Below are 24,992 nucleotides of genomic sequence, written 5' to 3'. Positions count from 1 at the left end.
ATGCTTCAATATTTTGAAATGAAAGATGTGCCAGAAATAAAAAATCCTTACAAGCTCTTAGCAGCTCTTTCTAAATTGCTATAAACATTACTATGTTCTAAATTATTTTGGCCATTCAAGTTGGCAGCTCTCCAAACGTAATCATCGTATACAAGGGTCAGCTAGCTCTCTCATAGGATACCTTAAAGTAAGGTGAGGTCAACTTCAATAAGACCACCGTATCAAGCAGAGATGGTTGATTTTCAAGGGACTACAGAACTACACAGCATCCGGTGACAAGTAGGAGACTCACCTGCCAGAGCCTTGATACGGGACCGCTCAAAGAGCCGTGCCGAGCTGTTTTCATTGTCCCAGTCATCCACATCCCAGCGGTTGTTGACATCGCTGTACTGCTGCTGGATCTCAATGTTGTCATAGTCTGTGGCTACTGTGGTCGTCATCTTGAACTGTCTCAGGCGTTCTTCCACATCAGTTCCTTCTTAGAGTTCTGTGAAAAAGTAAAAGAAAAGCTCATTTATATATACAAAGCATACAGTCTCTACAGACCTGGTGGGGTAATAGTCAGTAGAAAGTATGGCCATTACTGCTTGTCCAGATATTCTCTTCTAGAGCCAAAGCTGGTTTTGAACTCTGGCTCTGCTTCCCATCAAATGTGTGACCTTGGCCAACCTGCTTTATGGTTTTCCCCAAACATAGAAGTGGGAGGAGATTCCACAGGCTGTTGAGAAGACTAAATGAAATGCTGGATGCCAAACTAATGGTTCTTCTTTTTCTAAAAAGTTTAAAGTTATATCAGGGCTATATTAACACCTACTTGGGTATATGAATGAATTCATTTAGTTTTATTGTCTATCACCAGAAACTATTACCTTTTAGTTTCTCATTCATAAAATGTTATATAAGAACACTAACAAATCATTCTAAACATCTTATTTACATATTAAAATTGATGCCTAAGATTACATGTAAGCATATGGCATCAAGGGTAGTATCCATGCATAGTAAATACTCAATAAATACTGTAATTATTTATGCCATTATTATTATAAATTCTATGACCAATGCCAATACTAATCCCCACTCCTTAGGCACCCACTGAGGGTCATGGTGGATTTTTAGGAATAACTATGAAATAAATTATGGCCTACTGATGTCTTCATTTTATCCCAGCATGCTTGAAGGATTAGGAGAACTCTATTTAGCTTTAAACACAGCTTCTATGTTCAATAAAGTGATTACTCACTTGTTGAACCCAAATAAACCGAGGACTTGCTACACGCTCAACATGGTTCTCAATTCCAGGGAGAACAATACATGACATCAGTGAAGCTTATGTTCTCACAGAAGGAGGTAGACAAAAATACACAAGAAAAGTCAAGGAGTTTAAGGAAATAAAATGCAAGCAGAAGAACTTGAGAGGGGGCTAGTTTTAGACTGTAATAAAAATCCCTCTTAGTCCTGAAACAGGTCTCAGTGTCCAAAAGGTACAGACGATGCACACGTCAAGAAGAGCGGCACTCCAGACAAAGGAAACACCATGGCATGCATCCTCAATATAGCTGGAGTCTGGTGTACAGAAGGAAAGGGAACAAGGCCGGGAAGCCAGACAGGGCCACGCCAGAGACAGTCAAGTGAACTTTGAGCCAGCTAGATGTGTGCGTCTAAAGGATTCTTCTTGGTGCCATATGGAAAACAGATTCTAGGAGGCAAAAAGAGAAGCAGAGGTAGTTGGAGGCTACTCCAAGATGGAAGTGGTTTGGCACTATCAGGTGGTAGACCTGAATGTGGTTGTGGTTGTGGTGTGTGTGTGTGGGTGGCTAACAGGACCTAGTGAAAGATCTGGCTAGACCTAAGGCATTAGTAAGGCTCTGTGCTTGATTCCGATTTGTATGGTTAAATTCCTGTATGTGCTCAATTTCACTACAGGGATGCAGGCTCAGTCAAACATACCAAACTATCCAAGTAAGTTAACTGCAAATCTAAGAAGGAGGCAGGTAAGGAGATAACTCCTGTCTTGGGAGTAGAAAGATATCACAAGGGAAATGATGCTGGTATTTCCTCTCCTCCTTTCTCCTCACACATGTTTTCCTCAGTGTGTACCAAGAATGCACAAAGACTGGTCAGCAGAACTCACCACTAGAGTCTACCCAGTAACACAAGACTGGTCCGTCATATATGCACCATACAAAGGAAATAAAGCATGCATATGCTGAAAAGAAACAATTCTCTTACTGTGCCTCCAATGTAGCTTTCTCTAGTTCCAACATATAATCACATACCTCAGATACAACTGAGTCTCCATGCTGAAACAAACTAACTGTGGCTGGAATGGTACCATCGGTGGCACAAGCCAACCACTACTTCCTGCTTTGCTGATTTCTCACTAGCCACTGGTAAACATCAGCAAATCCTATAAGCTCTCCAGGAAAAAGGACCAAGTCCACCTGACAGTCCACAATACATGCTCTCACAGTCATCCTTCATGGCATAAATTCCTTAATGGGAGTGGCATTCCCATCTGACAGATGCAGTCAAGCCCAACATGACAAATGTGTTGGCATACTAATTTTTTTAAGTTATTTTAACAATATATTTACAGAATTTCACCAAAACACAAAATAAAAAGCTAAATTCTATTGACTGAGTGACCTTCTAGTTAAACAACTGTAACGTAGGGAGAGAGTCAAGGAAGGAGGGAGGACCAGCCAATACAGTCAGTCACACTATTTGACCTTGGAGATGGTTAACTTTCATGACTACTCCAACACCAAAGCTTTTTATAAAGTCCGTCTTGGAACATTTTATCTCTAGTAAAGAAAAACTTTGTAGTATTATTAATCCCTCAGAGTATAATTATTCAAAGTACTGAAAACTTGATTTAATCCCCCTCAAGGAGAAACCCAAGCAGCACGAACCCTCACCAGGTAAGCTTTGGTATTTGGTGCCACCTACTGACCAACAGGCCATGCTACAAACCTCTTCAGCAAGAGGCTGTGTCAGCTATGAGCACAATTCACACCACACAAGGGGGTGTCCTTTGGAGGTGATCTACAGCAGGTTGGATTTTCCCTTTCAATCCTGCATTCCCAGGGCAGATTAAGTCTGTCTGAGTCTCTGCGACAGCCCTGTAATGAGTGAGGTCAGCACTGTCCTAAGAGTGACACAGGTCATGCCCACGTTCTTTGTGACCAGATTTTGAGCAGACCGTTTAAAGCGTCTACCTACCTTCTCTTCATCACTATGTGTCCACATGTGGATATAAAGAAAGAAAAAATAATAATACAGTTTTAAGAAAAGGCCAACAGCTCTCCCTCTCAGATTAGTTTCTATTCTTGTCTTATGAACAGGAATTTCCCAAAAGATCCAAAGAAATTTCAAATATGTTATCATATTTTCCTTCAATAGACAGAAACTAACTTAATTTTTTCAAACCAGTGGGTCAAAACAGAACACTGGTGAGGAAGCTATGATTCTACACCCATGAAACAAAAGGTTCTTAGAGTTTTGGCATTGACTAATATAGGTCGTGACCATTAGGAAAGAAACCAGAGTATTACCATTCCTGGTTTAGAAGCATTCAATTAGTTCTCTCTGTTGATGAAATTTAAAAGTCAATACCTGGAATATCACAAAGTAAAAACATTTTATCTATCCTGTTATTTACTAACATGTCACATTTATTTTCAGTCACATAGGCAACTGTAAACCCAGTGTTTTGTCCTATGAAGAAACAAGAGTTCATTCCCACTCTACTTTGCAGGCCTCTTTTGTTACTCAGACTACCATGACCATGCTTTCATGGCTCCCTGGCTCTTTCTTACCATAAGGCTGACCAGCTGTTCACAAACTCAGTTTAAAAGTATACCAATTAATGTGAACGCATACAACAAAGTACTTCTCCATATACATACACTATTAAAATCTCGGTTTTCCTTTTTAAATTTAATTTTTACCCATGACAGTCTATTTTTTTTCCTTTATTTTATTTTTCAAGACAGGGTTTCTCTGTGTAGCCCTGACTGTCCTGGAACTCCACAGACCAGGCTGTTCTCAGACTCACAGATCTGCCTGCTTCTGCCTCCTGAGTGTTAGGATTAAAGGAGTGTGCCACCACCGACTGGCAGACAGCATTTTTTTTAAACTATCTAAACTAGTAAGATCTTATAGAACAAAGTAATAGAGAATAGGGAATACATGGAATTTTCACTGGCAATACACATATGAATACACTTATTTGTTACCCAATCTTAATTAAAAGTTCAAATAAATTCAAGTAAAATGAACAGGATGACCCACACCTGCCAACCCACTTTCAGGAGGAAAATCAGAAGTTAACAATTGCTCTTACAGAATTTACAAGCTCTACACATACTTTAACCTTGCCATTTCACTCACAGAAGACATGTAAAGTATTCATTGGATGTTAATCCACTATTTTTTAAAAACATTAAAAAAAAATAAGTTGTTCTGAGAACTTTGAAGACACCAAACTGTATATATGAGATTCTTCAGTATTAGACCTATGAGAGTTTGACATCAGCCTTCTCAACTATTTAGTCACCCAAACTCAGGACAATTATACCCTGTCTACTACTACTACTTGCCTGATGAGGTATTCTGCAATGAGTGTAAAACAGCCAAGGTCACCAACTGCTACTGAGGTTCATGGAGTGAGTGTCTGCAGAGGACCCAAGACTCCATTGTACAAACTCATTGTTTGATAATGATGTCTTTGGAGAGATGTAGAATATGGATGAAGAAAAGTGTCTGTGATATTCAGATAGCCAAGTCTAAGCTCTTGAGAGTGACAACTTCCCCTTTCTGTACTGGGAATTCTCTGTACACTAACATGGAGACATACAGTTAAAATTCAAATTCACAAGCATACACTGTATTAGAAAACCATCCTAGGCTTAAGAAACAATGAAACAACAAAGCCCCAACAAGGGCTAGAGAGATGGCTCCAAAGGACAAAGCACCTACTGCCGATCCTAACGGCCTGAGTTCAGTCTCCAGGCTCTCACTGCCAACACCATCCTAGGTGTGAAGAATGTCCAGGTTCTTTATGACCATGGCTTGAGGAGACAGCTTGAAGCTCCTGTCAGCTTCCAGTCAGCATGTACATAGGAGCAAATACTGTTCTTGCTTACACTCTCTTACAAACAAACAAATAATAAATTTTAAAGCATACAACTGCTATAGAGATTACATCCCAAACTCATAAAATATGACCACTCTGAGAAGAAACAGTAATGACATTTTTTCTTACACCTTGATAACAAAGGGAGAGCTACTATAATCAACTTTAGTCCATTTATCAATCATTTATTAAATCTCCTACCATGAGGCTCAGAGTGCAGGAGTTGAAGGCATGCACCACCATGTCCAGCCCCATTATAATCATTTTATCTTCTTAGTAGACTGTTAACATTATTAAGCAGTTTTACTAATATATGAATTCTGTTTTGAGTGACAGCAGCATTTGCCTAGTACTATTTTTCCATCCTATTATTTTAAACCTCAGGCAGTTAAACAACTGGACCAAGTCAACGTGACCATGATATTTTTGTCACAATACTTTTATAACTGTTGTGACCAGAGCTGGAAGAGTGCAATCTAACCTCTAACACAAAGTTGGTGGGTCTAAACCCCAATGCAACGAAAACAGCATTGAAGGTTTGCTTCATGGACCATCCTGCTTTCCTTGCTTTCTCATTCTCTCCTACCCAACAACCTTTTGTGGTCTATACTATTATTGTCAGCCCTTGTTTGGCTAACAAAGAAAGGTAAAATTTCCATGCTGCAGTGGTGGCACATGTCTTTAATCCCAGTACTCAGGAGGCAGAGGCAGGCAGATCTCTGAGTTCAAGGCCATCCTCATCTACAGAGTGAGTTCCAGGATAGCCAGGATTACAGAGAGAAACCCTGTCTTGAAAAAAAACCAAAACAACAACAACAAAAAGCCAGTGGTGAGAAACACAGTGGCTTAGTTACTTTTACATGAAAACACTCTACCAGCCAGATCTCGTCATCATACTTTAAGACTTATTAGGACTGGAAAAATCATTCAGCAATTACAGGCAGTTAGTTGCTGCTCTTAAAGAGAACCTGTGCTCAGTTCCCAGCACTTACACGAGCAACTCACAACTGTCTGAAACTCTAGTTCTAGGGAATCCAACTCCCTCTTCTGGTTTCCATGGAGACTACATATGCAGGCACATAAGTAAAAATAAAATTTAAAAAGAACTTAAAAACAGCATAACCATAAACATAGTTCTATAAAATGTGGAAGGGGAGAATGGGACCCTTCCTTCTGTCCTTCCTCCATCTGACAGAGAGAACCAAACAAGGAGAACCAAACAAGGAACAGTGAGATGATAAATGTATTTATTACCTGAGTCTCTTCAATTAAAAATCTTGATATTAAGTATGAGTTATCTTCATTTACTGTTTATACATTAACATTTTAAACAAAGTACATTATTCCTTTTCTCTGCCTACATATGTGATAGCTGTCTAAATTTTAAATATAATTTTGTTAAGTCCTAATCTTTTTAAAAATCAGCTATATTTTGAAAGTGAACAATAAAACAAGGCAGGGTTAGCTTCTCCAATGTTCATTTATCAGACTCAAACATCACTAAATATAAAACAAACTAAATTTTTTAAAAGTAATACACAGCTATGGTAATATACATGACAGGTAAAGGTCATCTTTGCTTCTGCACCCCTTACAAAGAGCAATTAAAACTGACCTCGTTAACTGAGAACAAGCCTATCACCAGGGTTCACAAACAACGCGGAGTTTCTAACCACTATAAACAGTCTTTTCAACCTTACACTTACTTCCAAACAGTTTTAAGTAACATCAGAATATAGTTCTAACAGTACCAATGCCAAAACACCAACCCTGAGTTTCACTGAGTTTGGCATTTAACTGCTTTATTCGGTGTGAAGGTAGGTAGTAAGCCAAAACTGTGATTCCCGACAACAGAGGAGCAGCCACAGAAGGGACTTCCTATTTGGAAGTTTTTCCCTTTGGCGATGGAGCAGCCCAGTGCCAAAATCCTTGGCAAATTATCAAGTGAAATGCGTATCTCAATTTTCTGGAATAAAAGTTATATGAAAATATGTGAAATTACCACAAACAGCAACAGTATATCAAGCATTACTGATATGCACATAGGCCTGCAAGGTCCAGGATCCTACCTGTTCTGGACAATGTGATACAACCCGTACCCATGTCACAGCAAATACTCAAAAACAATCTCACAATAAAATGACAGGTGGCAGCATGTCATCACCCAGCATCTAACTATGAAACACAAAGATTCTATTTCTGGGGCTGGAGAGATGGCTCAGAAGTTAAGAGCACTGGCTGCTCTTCCAGAGGTCCTGAGTTCAATTCCAGCAACCACATGGTGGCTCACGACCACCGATAATGAGATCTGGTGTCCTCTTCTGGCCTGCAGACAGAACACTGAATACATAATAAATAAATAAAATATTTTTTTTTAAAAAAAGATTCTTTTTCTGCCAAAGTCATATGAATCCTGGACCCCAGAAAAATCACTGTCATATAAGGACAGCCTGCCCTTTATGCAGATTCATTTAGCAAAGGATGAATTTTTATTAGAAATTTACTTTCGCCTGGCTCAAAGCAGGATGAGTAATTCTTAGATAGAACTAAAGAAATACTGATTCACTTGATTTGCCTATAATATTTATTTTAAATAAGATCACTTCTCCTTCACAAACTGACTTAAGTTCTAGGCATAACTGGTTGTCCTAATGGCCAGGTTAAACTTATGAAGTTTGCTCAGAGGCCACTCACGGCTCTCACTGCTTGGCTGAGCACATCCTCAGCCTCCCCTTTGTGTGCTTTTCAGTGCTTCCCAAGCTGACTTGGACATCCGTAGTCTTGCAAATAAAACAGTTACATAAAAGTTGGCCTATGACACTTAAAAGGGAGAACATGACAATCCCGGAAAAACCATTTTAACGCTATTAAACTTCTGTTTCTACAATTTGCTTAAACCTCACCATAATCTGAAAGAATTGGAAAAAACAAACAATATATTCAGTGTGGAATCCAGCAGAATTCTGCATATTACTGTATGAGTTTGTTTACAGAGGTGTTCAATAAAGTGAGTTCCCTTGCACCCTCAACCATGTACACACAGTCCCCAAATGCATTCTCTAAAGTGAGAACGTTTGGAGATGGATGTTGTCATAAAAGTAAAAGACAGGTCTGGAAATGAACTAAAGCCTGCTATGAATCCAGGCCTGCTATACAAAATAAAATATTTTTATGTCAAACTTTCAAAACTATGTTAATCATCACTTAAAACACAACTTTTCAGAAAGCTACAAATGCAAAAAACACAATCAAGTTTTTCTAAAAAAAAAAAAAGTCTCCTTGAATACCATTTCATACCCCAGTTCTCACTTCCCACAATTCCTCAGGCTCCTCCCCCATGCTTTTCTTTGCCCAGAGTCTCCAGCCTCAAGTTGGGGCAGTAACTCCAATGCTCTGTGTCAGCAAGGGACACCCAGCTACCAACTTCCATCAATCTGACCGAAACACCAAGGAGCGTCACCACTTAAGGGGGCACAGAGCAGAAGCCTCCACAACATGACAGACTGAACAGATACGCCCACTCCTCAAAGCCTAACTCTTCTAACCTCAGGGTACCCCAATTCTCACCTGTACCAGGTTAGTATTTGATAGACTTAAATTATCCTTAATGGATATGTATGATGTTAGGAATGATCAGTTAAGGCAAACGTTGCCGAAAATTACCTGCACTATGCCTAAAAGTGGGGGGGGGGGGGGAGGTTTGTACAAAGATTGAGGAGACCTGCTATTCTGAGATGCTCATCCCAGAATGATAGCACCCAGTATCAAAGATACCATCTTAACTAATTATGTATTTGTTTCTATAAGAAAAAGAAAAGAAAAGAAAAAAAAGAGCACCCAAGGCAGTGTCTCCATCTCTTACAGAAGGCCATTTCCTAGCAGGGTGAGGACAGGGTTGAGTCTGCCTCCTTACTAGGAAACCAGAGTCCTGTTCTCTGCAGCTGCTCAACACAATTCTTTGCAGTGCAGTCTACTGGCCTACTGAGAGGTCACCAAAAATTCCTTCTGGAAACAGGCCATCCCATTTTCAAGTCAGCCCCAGCAGGGGATGTGGGCCAAGCCACCTAGCTGCCCATCACCTTATTCCTTCTCTGTAGAGAGAAAGGCTGGGGCTGTCACAGCACATCCCAAACACCAGTGGGGACAGTGGGTTAGTTGGGCTGGCTCAGATCTGGAGGCCATTGGGATCTTTAAAGCATGTCACCAAAGCCTGGGAAGTGCTCAGCAGCTGGGTTCCTTCTGCTAAACAACACTTTGCAAGCCCCAGGTACCAATGAAACTCCTGCACACATCCCACCTCCTCACTGATCAGAACAAGTTCATCTCCACAAACCAGATCACGGGAGCACAAGGAATGGAGAGCCTATTTTGGAACCTTCCAGCCAGTTTTAGAATCCAGGCACTCTATGTCTTAGAGCTCCTTCTTCTGCTATTTTGAAACCTGAGTCTTACAGGAAGGTATCTTACAGTATAATTGTGTAGCTATTTAAAATAAGCCTTCAGCTGAGAAATGTGAACTACTTAGTCATTTAAAAAACAAAAAGAAAAAAAAAAGTGCCTAAAAGATTTTTTTGTTGGTTTGTTTTTCAAGACAGGGTTTCAGCTCTGGCTGTTTTTGAACTCATTTTGTAGATCAGGCTGCCCTTGATCCACCTACCCCTGCCTCCTGAGTGCTGGAATTAAAGGCGTATGCCACCACCGCCTGCCCAAAAACATTTCATTCCCTCATTTTTAGTAGATTATAGACCAGAGAAAAATACAAAACATACCCTAAGAAATGAACAATTGACATAACAAAAAGTAGAAAGGATTATAATACCAAGATGCCAAAAACACTGATTACACTTCAATTACCATTTGTGCCTTCATCTGAGAAGCCTATCCTCCACTGGGAAGGACCCCGTCAAACAGCTGCACTGCTTTTTCTACTTTCACAAACACTGGAGAAGTTAGCCAAAACTGTGTCCTGGCTGCCAGCCAGGGTTTTATTATTATGCACTATTAGCTCCTCATGAGAAATGTGGGCTCAAGGAAGGGGAAGCCAAGCAACAAGAGGGGGTTCATAATCATGTGCAGATGTAAAGGTTTCTCTACCTGCCAGAAAAATACCTTCCATATGAATTCTACTACCTGCAGCCTTTATTAATGGAATTAAATAATTGCAGATGTTGTGCTTTTAGAACATCATTCAGGGACTTAACTGTAGAACTTTTCTTGTATCAGTTGCTGGGCCAGGATAATGTTTTAATGTAATGTAGATAATGTAGAAGCAGACTGGCCTCTTCTCTCTCCTCCCTGCACTTAGCAAGTGCAGAAGTAAATCAAGAAACAAATAAGCAGCTACCTATCTTCTATATCCACTTCCTGCCAAGCCAATTATGGCTCAAAAGCCTCTCACTCTCAGAGCTTTCATAACTATTGGAGTTTTTCCTTTCTCTCTAAGGTTTATATGAGCCAAATGGAGATGTACAGTCTAAGCACAAACTTTCCAGTCTCATGAACCAGTAAAATTAAACAAATGGAGAGACCAACTCGGGTTCCCAACTTTTATTTAAAGAATACAAATTAAACACCAGAAAATCAATATTTCCAATATTTCAATACTTAAAAGGAGTCAAATCAGGGGCTAGAGAAATGGTTCAGCAGTTAAGAGCACTGGCTGCTCTCCCAGAGGTCCTGAGTTCAATTCTTAGCAACCACATGGTGACTGACAACCATGTATTATAGGATCTGATGTCCTCTTCTGGTACACGGGTATACATGCAGAGCATTCACATAAAATAAAAATAAATAAAAAAATTAAAAAAGGAGCCAAAACAGGCCCATGGCCAAAATAATCACCTAGAACTGAAAGCGCAGATGGCTGATCAAATTCAAAACAACAAATGGCGACACCACCCAAACCTGTGCAGAGAGCAGTGGTCTCAGGAAACCCTGGACTGCAAGCACAAAGGGAAAACTGCAAGCCAGCAGTCAGGAAGAGGACAAGAGAAAAGACCATGGACTTGGGATTTAAGCCTAACTGGTCTAGCTTCTGAGTCTATCTTATGCTGTACAAAATGGTCATGACATGTCCTGTACAGCTAGTTAAGTAAAACTAAAATAGATTTTAGAACTCAGCTTTTCAACAGCACCAGTCATATGCCCTCAGAAGTCACTTGTATTCCATGGGTATGTGCTGAACAGGGTGGCTCAGGAACACTCCCAGGGGTGCATCCAGGAGGCCCCACTCCCTGCTCTTTGCACACTCTCTTGCTGCCTCTTCATCTGGATTTGGTTCCAGATGTTGCAGCCCCATCTTCACGGTGTACTTACTCTCAGCCTAAGCAAGCACAACACAACAGGCACTTTGGACAGGACTCTAAAAGAGCCCTTTTTTGCTTGTTTGTTTTCTCTGTTATTTCCATTCTTCTCTTGGCTAGGTGTTGGGAGGAATGGTCTCCAGCTGTGAGATCACTGGTGCACAATTGCATCAGTCCTGCTGGGAGTGCCCAAACCGCCTATCTACAGATTCTGGAGCAGAGTTCAGCCAAAGGGTAGCCTTTCCCAAATGCAGTTCCCCAAATGTCTGTAGCAGTATTTCAAAACGTAGGAAACGTTCCATACCAAGTTCTTCCTATAATACAAGGAACAATTTTTAGGTGGTATCAGGATGACCTTTCATTCTATGGTTTAGAAAGGGACTCAGGGTAAGATGCCCTTGTGGGCTGACAGTGAAGGGTATGACTCCTATGAGCCACAGACAAGTTAGTTGTTCCCTCGAGGAAAAGGCAGCTGTTAAAGTTCAGTGTCATATCAAGCTCACTATAAACTCTGAATCTAAACAAACAGCTTCTATTACCAAGCACCGGAGAGAAAGGAGACCCAGGACAGGCAAACTGTGTAGAAAAACCAAAGCCTTAGCATGAAGGCAAGCATGAAGGGAATCCTGTGGTAAACCGAGTAAAGAAGAAATGGGCTTCGCGGAAGGCTTCGTGTTTCAGGCTATGGCTGTACTTTATCGCTGCACCTGTTAAATGAAGTCAACACAGGATATGTAATGAATGAATTCTCTCTCCCCGTCTTGTAAGACAGGCATTGTTGTGACAATCACTGTCAAAGCATCTCACTGAACCCCAGGGAAATCTAGTGGACAGGCTATCCTATGCATTCCCAGGTGATGAGTTTCTCTTAGGCCACAGAGGGAAGCTGCTGTGCTGGTTTCTTCATGAGGGGTCCAAGACTAGTAACAGAGATCACGAAGTGTACACACATGTCAGACTTCATTCCACACTGTATGTTTATCCCCATTTTATTTCCTGAACAACTATTTTCAGAAACATAGACCAAACTATCACTGTATGGAGGTACAATATCCTAAGGATATCTACAGATGTTTCATAGTTTATTTAACCAAACCCCTGCTACAGAACACACAATTGTTTACTATTTACAATAGCACTTTTGTAAATATGGTATTACTACAATGCTCTCTAGTTATTTTCTTAAGATGAACTTCTAGAAGGAAATTTACGCCCTACAGAAACAGAATGTCCCATTAGCACTCTTTATGTGCATGAATGCACATCTAACAATACATGGAACACAAAAGCATTAAAAATGTTTGCTATTACTTTGATGTACGCTTTTCAATGTATCTGAAATGCACAAGAACTCTTCCTTAGAGAACAATCCAATGCACACTGATAGTTTATTTTTGTGCCTACCACAGATGAAATAATGATCACTCAGTAAAAAAGCACCACTGTATGTTGACTTCTCAAAGGCACTATTTCCCTTTCCTTTGGTTAAAATATCTACTAGATCAAGGCAATTTTTCTGTAATATAAATTGAGAAATTATAACTCTCAATATAATTTTAACTAGCTATATATTATTTTACTTGATTATTAATAAAAGTAATTTATTTTCCCAATTTTTTCAGCAAAATACAAAACCCAAAAGGGATTTTAATTAACTGAGTCACAAGATATGCAATATGTACACTAAAAGCAATATTCTATGTCTATATAAAGCATGGGACAAAGGGTTCAGATAAAACAGGATGTAAAGTATGAGCCTGTGATTCTACTTTTATTATAAAATAGATACTTATATGAAATATAATATGCAAAAAATTTAAAAGTAGTTAGAACTGGGAGGTGGGATTAAAGACAATTTAAAATTCCTTTTTTTAAAATTGTATTTTCTTTAGTTTATTCTACAAAGAACACTTTATTTCCGATATGAAAAATTTTACATATTTGTGCAGGTGGGATTCCAATGTGGTATGCAGTGTCTTGGACACACCAGCAATCTGGCAAAACAGACCCATCTTAGGTAACAAGGTTCTCCACAACAAGAATATTCTTGACAGATGGAGAACAAGCATCCTCTGAGGGGTCCTTGAGCTCTGAACCCCAAATTCCTTGGGTTGCTTACCACCTACCCATGATGACCAAAGGTTCTCAAAACAACTCCTAAGTGTAGGCTGTTCACACGCGTGCCATGCCCATGACAGATCCCCAGTGTCTCCAGGCTCAGCATGTCCGCAGAATCACGTTCACAACGGCTGACTTCTCTGGGGATTTCTGACTGCACACTTCAGTCCCTCACCTACACATGCCTCACAGAATGGCAGCTGTCGACCCTGTTCTTGACAGTAAGCAGGCTGGGTGGGATACAACAGTCAGGAGGGGTGGACAAGTGGTGAGGAGGCTTGTCTGAGCATTCTTCAGGAAAAAACAATAGTTTTATTATGGTATAACACAGATTAAACTGTGTATTACACTGTTTGGTAAGCTTTGACATACCTCAGAAATAGTCACCACAATAAAGCTTCCCTGTGCTTCCTGTCCTTACACAACTAAATTGCCTCCTGTTGCTGTAGTCTGCATTTTTTACAGAAACAGACATGTAGCTCACTGACCTGGATACTTCACTCAGCATAATCCTTCTGGGATTCAGCAATGACAATGCATACACCAACAGTTTCATTTATCCACTCACTTATAAGGGGACATTTCTTTCATCTGGTTTTATTTTCTTCTTAGGTATTCTAGGCAAGTATGTAGGAGCGGAGTGCCTGGATTACTATTTACAGGCCATATCTCAAATTTGTTAGAACTGCATTCTATAGCATTCTAACTCAAAATAAACAGGTAGGTAGGTAGGTGGAGAGAGAGAGAGAGAGAGAGAGAGAGAGAGAGAGAGAGAGAGAGAGAGAGAGAGAGAGAGAGAGAGAGAACGAACGAACACCAGGGAAAAAATAGCCTCTTAAAAGGGTAAGTCACTCACGGAGATCCACCTGCCTCAACGGGACCTGCCCCACCATGCCCAGCAGCATTTCCCAGCTGAATTGTTGCCACAGTCACCTGATTAGTTTCTCTACTTAGAACTCTGAGCGAGTATAAAAACTCATCCTCTTCTACAATGTAGTTATGTAGTCAGAGGCTTTTCTGCATCCTGCCCAGTCCACAGCCACTTATAAAATAATCACTCAGAGGCTTATATTAATTATAAATGCTCGGCTGATGGCTCAGGCTTATTACTAACTCGCTCTTACTTTTAAATTAACCCATTTCTATTAATCTATGTATTGCCACATGGCCATGGAGTTACTGGTCTGCTGGTATGTTGCTCTTTGGGCAGCTGGATGGTGTTTCTCTCAACTCTGCCCTTCTTTCTCCCTGTATTCAGTTTGGCTTTCCTGCCTAGCTATATTCTGCCCTGCCAAAGGCCAAAGCAGCTTTATTTATCAACTAATAAAAGCAACATATATTTGCAGCATACAGAAGGACATCTCACATCATAGTTCAATTGGGGTTTTAGAGTTTTTAATGTTCATTTATTTATTATTATTGTCTGTATGTGTACGGGTATCTTGCTTGCATGCATGTCTGTGCACTGCTGGATGCGTGTTGCTCGTAGAGGCCAGAAGAGGGCATCAGATCCCTGGTACTGGAGTTACAGATGGTCATGAATTGCCGTATCTGGTTCAAACCCAGCCTCCTGGAAAAGGGGTCAGTGCTCTTAACAACTGAGCCATCTTTCCAGCCCTTGAGTGGGTTTTGAAAGACATACAAAACCAGCCTAAAATCTTTCAGTGTCCTCCCCCATCTTTTGAGGAAGGGGATTTTTGCCTTGCCTTAGCCACCCTCATTCTTCAACATCTCTCTTTGCTCTACTCACAACAGAAAGGTCCTCAAAGAACAGTGTTCTTGTTTCCTGGCTGAGTGAACACAGTTTCCTAATCTTTCCAGCTAACAGTCATTCCTGAGGGGCGCATTAAACCTCCTCTTCCTTCAAGAGTTGTCTATCTTTCCATTTTCTACCTAAGTAAGACAAGCTCATTCTGTGGCCATGCCACCATTCCAAGGACTGCTTCCTCCTCTGAGCCGTTACACCACATCACGTTATGCCCCGGATCAATAGATCCCAGGAAGTGCTTAACGTTCTGACTAAAGTCCCTCAGCCATCTTTTACACAGCTGACGTGGCCAACTTAGTGCAAATAAACATATCCACTACTGAGGCGACACTCAGACATGGTAGGTTAGCAGCCTAGTTATTTCAGAGTTATTTCTTATCAGAAATTTCTTGAGAAACGTAACCTCTGAAAGAACTCTGTACCCATGTCAGTGGACTTGAGACTGAATTTCCTATTTCCCCTTTGCAGACCCCACTTGAATTAACTAACAGGGAAGATCCTTCAAATACTTTCTGACTTGGAAGATCTATTACTTGGAAGCTGAGGAGGAAGGATCACAAACTCAAAGCCTGCCTGGGCTACACAGGGAACTCAAGGCCTGCATAGGCAACTTAGAGAGATCCTGTTTCAAAGTTAAAAAAATGACAGGGGCTGGAGAGATGGCTCAGTGGGTAAGAGCACTGGTTGCTCTTCCAGAGATACTGAGTTCAATTCCCGGCAACCATATGGCGGCTCACAACAGTTTATAACTCCAGTCCCAGGGGATCCAAAGCCCTCTTCTTGCCACAAACACTCAGTACACGTAAAATAAAAATAAATTGAAAATCTCAAAAAGTCTGCAGGAATTGAAAGTAGGAACAGAGCTGACTTGGTGGAGCACACCTCTAACCCCAGCACTCGGGAGGCAGAGGCAGGCAGAGCTCTGAGTTCGAGGCCAGCCTGGGCTACAGAGTGAGTTACGGGATAGCCAGGGCTGTACAGAGAAACCCTGTCTCAGGGAAAAAAAAGTAGGAAAAGTGTGAGATTATCTTTTCTCTATATAGAAATGTGCCATCTGAATTCATTCTACAGCCAAAAATGTATCAAGAGATAGTTTTTTTTCTTGTTTTCTCTCTTGTTTTTAATGAAAGGAAGGGTAAAGTAACTCACAATGAAGCCAGCAGGATGAGATCATGTGCAGCCATGCAACCTGAGAAAAGGGGTCTGAGATCACCCTTAAAGCCCACACTCAGGTTGTGTGGCCACACAAGACCTGTGACATATCACCCTTTAAAATGGACCAAGAGATAGCCTACAGGATGAAACAGGGCCCACCTGCTGCCAAAAATAAAAAAAATAAACAAAAACGACAGAAGGGATTTTAGGAAGGAGCCTGCAATATGAGCCAGACACCAGGGCAGTGTAGCTGAAACCGGAGAGCAGCTGTTGCTCAGAGGCACAAGCGACTTCAGAAAGATCTCTGGTCTAGTCTTACTTCTGGCTTCCTCTAACCATAAAGAAATCAGCTCACCTCCCTAGCTTTCCGCTTATTCATGTGAAAGCTGGAGTGTGGCAATAAGGCCAGTGTTCCCGACTCAGCTGCACACCAAAGTAACCTCAGAACTTAAAAATACAGACTCCTGGGCCATGCAGAGAAAGGCTCTCGCTGGCGGAGATGTGATGGACCCAGGGATTATATGATGGTTCCAAAAGCCTCTCAAGTGGTCTAAGGTGATGTCCAAAGCTCCACTGCTCCTCCTGTCTTAACTGCAACTGAAAAAGTCCATCACCTGCCATTAAAGCTTTAGCACTTACCATCTTACCATCCCTCTGAGCATTTCCTTTTCTGTCCTTCCAACCCCTTCTATTTTCCTGTTCTTACCTAGCTCTCAAAGCTTGATGGAAAAGTATTAAAGTCTGGGACAAAAAAGGGGGGTGGGTATAATCAAAACAGTAGATGAAGGAAGTAAAAACTGCTGCAGCAGGAATCACTGCGACGGGAGGAAAGCACCTTTACCAGCACTGACGAGCAGCAGAGTTGAAGCTAAGGATGTGGCACAGTTGGGCGAGTTCTTGTTTAGCACATATGACGCCCTGGGTTTGATCCCTAGCACCACATAAAAACAAGTATAATGGCACTTGGAGAGGTGGAATCAAGAGGATTAGGAGACAAAAGTTATCATGAGTCTGTATAGTGAATTCAAGGCCAGCCAGGGAATCGATCTACCTCAAGACCCAACTACATCACTATTGGGTATATACCCAAAGGATGCTCCATCCTACCACAAGGCACTTGCTCAACTATGTTCATAGCAGCATTATTCATAACAGCCAGAAACTAGAAACAACCTAGATGCCCCTCAACCAAAGAATGAATAAAGAAAATGGGGTACATTTACACAGTGGAGTATTACTCAGCTGTTAAAAAAATGACATAAAGAAATTTGCAGGCAAACAAATGGAACTAGAAAAAAAATCATCTTGAGTGAGGTAACATAGACCCAGAAAGACAAACATGGTATGTACTCACTTATAAATGGACATTAGCTGCTAAAGAGAGGCTAAGTAACAAGGAAGGTTCAAGGCGGGGGGATGGAGGGGACGGAGACATGACACACACACATGGATCTCTCTGGAAAGGGGAAATAGAATAGATTGTGTGGATGACTGGGGCAGGCAGGGATGGGGACAGGAGGGAACAGGCAGTGAGGACGTGAAGGGATAGAGCACTGGGAGAGACAACTGGAACTGAGGGGCATTTCGAAGGAGATGTAGAAACCTAGTGCAATGGTAACTCCATGGACTCTGCAAGAGGGACCCATGGTAACTCCATGGACTCTGGTAATGGAAGATATGGAGCCTAAACTGGCCATCTCCTATAACCAGTAGTAGGACTGGGACACCAACCCAGCCACAAAACTTTTTACCTACAATCTATCCTGCCTGCAAAATGTGCTGGAGTAATAGTGGTGCAGAACTTGTCAGAGTGGCCAACCAATGAGTGAGACAACTTGAGGCTTATGAGAGGGAGGCCATGCCTGACACTACCTGGATGGCCAGGAACCAGAGGCTGGACAACCTAGAGACCCAGGATAGAACCAAACATGACTGGCAAAACAAAAAAACTAAAACAAAAGGCAATGAAATGATTCCTATTGATATTCTGTTATACTCACAGTCGGTGCCTAGCCTAATTGTCATCAGAGAGGCTTCATCCAGCAACTGATGGGAGCAGATGCAGAGACCTACAGCCAAACCCGAGGGGGAGCCTAGGGAAACCCACAGAAGAAAAGGAAGGAAGGACTGTAGGAGCCAGAGAGGTCAAGGACACCACAAGAACATTGCCCACAGAATCAACTAACAAGGGCTCATAGGCGCTCACAGAGACTAAAGTTACAATCATGGACCCTGTATAGGTCTGAGCTAAGTCCTCTGCATGTATGTTATGGTTGTGTAGCTTGGTGTTCTTGTGGGACTCCTAACAGTGGGAGTGGGGGTTGTATTTTAAAAACAGCAGGAAGGAGTCATACCATACAACAGAGCCTATGTGGGAGGTTTATTGAGGGGAAGGGAGAGAAAGGAGCAGAGAATGGTCCCTGGGAACGAGAGTGAAGGAAGAGAAAGAGAGAAAGAGATGAGAGCCAGGCAGGGCCTTCCTTTTTTTTTTTTTTTTTTTTTTGAGACAGGGTTTCTCTGTGTAGCTTTGGAGCCTGTCCTGGAACTCACAGAGATCTGCTTGCCTCTGCCTCCTGAGTGCTGGGATTAAAGGTGTGTGCCACCACCACCAGCCTTTTATAAGGGAACATAGCAAATGCACAGGGGGTGCTCTTAGTGGCTGCAGCTGAGGATGTATCCTGTCAGGTCCCTAAAGGCAGGCCAGTACAGATGCCTGAATGCTAACAGTGAGGGTGTCTCTGACTCTTTTGTCTGTGCTTGGGACCCCTTTCTTCCTACTGGATTGCCTCATCCAGCCTTAATATGAGGGTTTGTGCCTAGTCTTATTGTAGCTTGTTTTGTCATGTTTGGTTGATAAACCTGGGAGGCCTGCTCTTTTATTTATTTATTTATTTTGAAGGGAAATGGAGGGGTGGATCTGGGAAAGAGGAGAGGTTGGGAGGGCTGGGAGGAGTGGAGGGAGAGAATGTAATGTATGACAGAAGAATGAAAAAGAGAGAGGGGGATAGAAGATTATAGGCAAAATGAAAGTACAGAGGTGGATACTGTTGGGGAAAAGCTTGGGCAGGAGGAGCCTGGGATATGGGAAGGGGAGAAGGCGGCTAACCCTATGGAAACAGGTCTAAAATCCATATGGAAGTCTATCATCTCAAAACCCAACTTTAAAAAACAAATTGGAGGTAGAACACATGTGAAATGAGAAAAGAGGGGGAATACTCAGTGTGAAAATATTAAGCAACGATAGGAGCAGTAATGATAGTGGGGGAGGTAATGAGTAGATTAATTAAAACTAATTAATTAATAAGCTAATTTCAAAAAACTTTATAGTAAAGACAAAGAAGAGATTTTTGAATGGAATTCCCCTGCTTGGGAAGATGGTAACCCCACTCCCAGAAGACATGGGTTAGTAAAGGAACATCACAGTGTCTGGTGGTTTGAATGACAACGGCCTCATAGCTCTTATATCTGAATACTTGGTCTCCAGTTGGTTGAACTGTTTGGAAACAATTAAAAGGCATAGTCTTTTTGGACAAGGTGTGTCACTGGGGACCGGCTTCAAGGTTTCAAAAACCCACACCATTCCCAGATAGCTCTCTCTACCTTGTGCTTCTGAATCAAGCTCTCAGCTACTGCTCCAGCACCATGTCTACCTGTCTGCTGTCATGCTTCCCACACTGACGGTCATGGACTCTAATCCTCTAGAACTGTGAGCTCCAAATTAAACACTTTCTTTTAGTAAAAAAATAAAAGGCAGGGCTGAAGTAAGGGCACAACTCCTAAACACAGAAAAGTTCCAATTAGTTATTCCTCAGGACAGGTGAGGTGGTCAGTAGTGTGGTTATCATTTACAAAAGCCAGGTATTTGGGTAGAAGTTTATCAAGATTGACTGGTGGGTCATGAGAGGAAATGAGATTTTCAGCAGGCACTTAGAATTCACCTCAGGTTACCAGCTGTGGTGGTTTGAATGAGAATGGCCCCCATAGTCTCATGTTTTAATACTTGGTCCCTAGCTGGTGAACTGTTTGGGAAGGATTAACAAGTACAGCCTTGTTGGAGGAGGTGTGTCACTGGAGGCAGGCTCTGAGGTTTCAAAAGGCTCCCTCCATTCCCAGTGTTTGTTCTCTCTGCCTCCTACTTGCAGATCAAGATGTGAGCTCTCAGCTGTTCCCGCTGCCACGCCTTTGTTCTGCCATCATGGACTCCAACCCTTTGAAACCATATGCCCAAATTAAACACTTTCTTTTATAAGCTGCCTTAGTCATTGTGTCTTAGAAAAGAAAGACACTAACAGACAACAGCAAAATAGAAAAATCTCAAGTTACTCACAAAGCCTAATACACCACTGGGGCTACACTCATGACCTACACACGTGTGCATCTGACCTGTCCTCTCTCAGAGCTCTGCCCACTCACTCCCTGTGCCCTTCAAAACACTTGCAGTCTTCTTTTTGGTAGGCTCAGGAAAAGACACAGAAACTACTTCTGAGGAGATGCTAATGCCCAAAATAAAAATGTGAAGCAGGCCCAGCAAAGAGCCTTGAGACCAACTGATAGCTTCAAGACAACCTCTGGGAGGGATGGTTTCTCACCACCTAGATAATTCACAGGCTTTAGTATACTCCCCTTCTTCTAATCTCTCTTTTCCATAGCTTTAATGTGCTTAAATCTTAGGTTAGTGTTTAAAAAAATTAAGTGTGACTCTTATCTGTTCACCTCCCTGGACTCTGAATCCCCAAGAAGGTGGAGTCTACAATGGAAGTTAATGGAAACATGTGTTAGCCCTGTCGTTGACACCTACAAACTAATGAGAAGTAGGGGATGGGTGTGTGTGTGCAGGGATGGGGGTTGGTGGGAGAGAAGGTAAGAGGAGGTAATCATCTCTATCTTCTATTACCATGGCCTGCCTAAGTTTACTTTTGCCTGACCTTGGTTCTGGTCACACATCTCAGGCCAGCCTGCTTTAAATTTGAACTTTCTATCAGAGCGATACACAATTCACTGTACCAACTCTCCAGGGCTTCTACTGCCAAAAAGCTCATTGAGAAAAAGACTGCCTAAAAAATATGTGGTAACTCAAGATGTGCTGGCAAATCCTACTGGATTAGCTCTATTCTAAGTTTGCCCTTCCTGTGACAAACTTCTCAAATGTTCACAGCTCCTCCCATGTTCTGTTGACATCCTACAGTCATCCTAGGTGTAAGCTATCCAACACAAACTTTTGCCATGATATAAAATTCTCTGTACTGTCTAATACAGAGTCATGACCCAGATGGGCTACTGAGCATTTGAAAGGCAGCCAGGATGCCTGAGAACAGAATATCTAATTTTACTAAGTTTGAATTAATTTAAATGTAATTAGACACTTGGGGCTTGTGACTATTCTACTGGACAACATAACATAGGCCCTCATTCTGAGAACAGGTCAAAGGGTAGACTGTAAGTTGGCACTGTAGGCAGAAGTTTCTATCCCACCAGCAGCTCTCAAATAAACATACCAAAGTTCATAGTTAATTGTAAATGCTTGGCTGATAGCTCAGGCTTGTTACTAGCTAACTTTTACATTTTAAATTAACCCACATTCCTTATTTAAGCTCTGCTACATGGCGGTACCTTTAGTAGCATGGTACACTCATGCTCCCTCTGCATCTATGCTCTTCTTCACTGACTCTGCCTCCTGGATCCCAGCATTCTCTGTCTCAGGCTGTGTTGCCCAATCTCTTCCTGCCCAGCTATCAGCCAATCAGCTTTTTATTAACAATGAGAGCAATACATATTTATAGTGTACAAAGATTGTTTCACAGCACGGCATTGCATAAAAAACACCCAGAGACCTCTCCCAAGTCCCTGTGCCATGCTGTACCCTAGACAAGTCAAATGACCCCTCAGGAAAATGAGACCAGACAGTGTTTAAGGTTCTTGAGTGACACCAGTAAGGGCTAAGTTGAAAATCAGTACTACCTTGAGTAGCAACTAACACCTGCAAAAAATAACGTAAGACAATTAAGCCAAACAACTCCACCCATCATGCAAATCAATATTTGATGTGATGGCAAACCACTCACTTGTCAAGAGTAAAGTAAATCCTGGCCTCTAATGAAATCTAGGAAAGAAGAAGGGCTCAGAAAAGACACCCAAAGCCTGGCTGGCACAAGTTCCACAAATAATTCATTTTCTGGTATTGTCTTTTAAGAACAGAGTACACCTCAAGTCTAGTATTTTGAACAAACAGCTCTAATTGAATTTTTCTCCTTGTCTAAGTTACCCACATACTGTCTGTGCCTAATTGTGAACTATTATCATTCTATAATTTTCTTCAAAAGATAATCTGAAATCCTGTGCCTTTTCAGTGGGCACATTAAATTTCTTAAATGGTAGCAATTAAAAATCAGGTATTTGTCCAAAACCTATCTGCCCTGGCCCATTCTTCTCCTGCAGGTACAACTTCAACCTTCAGTTGCCGTGACTGACTTTACCAAGTGGATCATTAACCTAGTGAAGCTTTTGCCAGGAGACCTGACTAACAGAGGCATCATACACAGCATGAAAAGTGCCCCACAGATGCTCAGGTTTCTGCAGTCTCTAATCTTCCAGTAAGCATTTCCCAAAGGTATGCAATGCTCTTTAGGGGGACTGCTGACAGCATTCCAAAGCTGATGCAAAAAGCTCAACAGCATTTTCTAGGCAGCCCTGCTGAAAAGTTAAAAATAGAAAGACATTTTAATGGGAAGAATATTTGAAGGTCACTCAAATACCATACATGTTAAAATAAAAGTGATCCAAAGTTATACTTTCCCCCCAATTACTACCAAGGTCATTCAGTCACAAAACCCAGATCTCCTGGAGTTGGTCAGGGTTTCAGTAAGGCACCCTAACTAACTAATTCCTCCCTCCAAGAGGAAACTTGGCTTGTAGCCATCTACATTCACAGCCAAGAAGTCCTTAGAGAACAAATATAATTCCTGTTGCCATGGAAATCAGACTGAACCACTCTCCATCTTGACCTGAGTGGGCACCCAGCAGCACCTGCTCACCATCGATCTCTCAACTGCTCACCTCAACAGAAGGCAGAAAGCAAACTTTTTAATAAGCTAAAACGATACTCACAATAGGATCGAGCCCACACTTTCTTATGACCGACTTGATGTGGGTTATACAGAATAGGGCAAAATTGTCACCTTTACTACACAGATTCTCAGATAAAGACTGGACTTCAATTAAAGCTGGCTGGCAGATTCAAGAAATGAACTTGATACAAATGAACAGTATACAAAAGCTCTAAACTCTGTTTGAGCAATATAAAAAAGATGTGATTTATCTGACAATCAAATACCCAGGTATTTTGGGTTTCTGTTTCATTTCAGTTTTGTTTTTCCTAAGTTTGGTAATTGTACACATCCATATGCTGGTAGATGGGACAACCGAGAGGAGGTCGACCTATTCTTCTGCTTCTCACCTGCTCCACCACCAAACCACTCCATTAGCTTAGGGTCCTTTATAAAGAGCTCCAGGTCTCTGCAGCGGAAACTGATTACCTGATAATGAGTGTCCAGGCTTCTGTTTACCACATATGCTAATTATATATGCCTAAGTGCCAAATACACAAGCAACTGAACACTAAAGTCAAGTTTTTACTTTCCTGAATAAAGACTCATACAGGTAGTTAAGATGGGGCAGGTGCCATGAGTGGAAGAAGTCACTGCTTAGTAGGCATTAATTAATAAAATTAAAAACAAAATCTGTTTTGGAAAAATAATATGAAGACAATAGGAACAAACAATATAGAATTAGTTATTATGTGAGTTAAGTATCTTTTTAAAAATATTTTTATTTTATAATTAATTTCATTTTACCTATCAGCCACAGATTTCCCTGTCCTCCCTCCTCCCACCCCCCAGTCTTCCCCCCAATCCACCCCCCATTCCCACCTCCTCCAGGGCAAGGTCTCCTCTGGGGAGTCAGCCCAGCCTGGTAGATTAAGTTGAGGCAGGTCCAGTCCCCTCCTCCCTACACCAAGGCTGAGCAAAGTGTCTCAGCATAGGCCCTAGGTTCCAAAAAGCCAGCTCATGCACCAAGGACAGGTTCGGGTTCCACTGCCTGGGGGCCTCCTAAACAGTTCAAGCTAATCAACTGTCTCACTTATCCAGAGGGCCTGGTCCAGGGAGTTAAGTATCTTAAGTAATAATTTTCATAGTAGCTAAATCTCTTAAACACTTATTATAGGCCAGAGAACATTCAGATAACTTTACGTTTGTTTTATCCAAACAACTTAAGAACTGAGCGCTGTCACCAGGCACATTTTATAATGTGAAAACACCAGGACATCAAGATCAGGCAACTTGGTGGGACTAGGATGCCCACATGACATCGTCTAAAGCAGTCTTAGTTTACCTGTTCTGGCCCAGGTAGGTGTTCTCTTTCACTCTAAGTTACTCAGTTACTATTAAAGGCCCCACAACAAAGCAGAGTGGGCACCATGGCTTGGGTCTGAATGCAGGTACTGTGAGGCACT

At 41.6% G+C, this 24,992-nt stretch overlaps 1 protein-coding gene across 2 annotated transcripts in view; it reads right to left on the bottom strand.

The window, feature by feature from the left end:
- The window catches only part of Sptbn1 (spectrin beta, non-erythrocytic 1), a 177,178-nt gene that overhangs the window by 133,024 nt on the left and 19,162 nt on the right, over nucleotides 1-24,992 (bottom strand). For both annotated transcript variants that reach the window (XM_052734569.1, XM_052734571.1), the window contains exon 2: nucleotides 293-487. In XM_052734569.1, coding sequence (XP_052590529.1) covers nucleotides 293-440 — 148 coding nt within the window. In that variant the 5' untranslated portion in view covers nucleotides 441-487. The remainder of the gene's footprint in view (nucleotides 1-292; nucleotides 488-24,992) is intronic.

The sequence above is a fragment of the Peromyscus californicus genome, unplaced genomic scaffold (assembly GCF_007827085.1).
Source record: "Peromyscus californicus insignis strain IS unplaced genomic scaffold, ASM782708v3 Scaffold_13__1_contigs__length_99412109, whole genome shotgun sequence".
NCBI classification, from domain to species: domain Eukaryota; kingdom Metazoa; phylum Chordata; class Mammalia; order Rodentia; family Cricetidae; genus Peromyscus; species Peromyscus californicus.
This window is presented reverse-complemented; position numbering and strand designations above follow the sequence as displayed.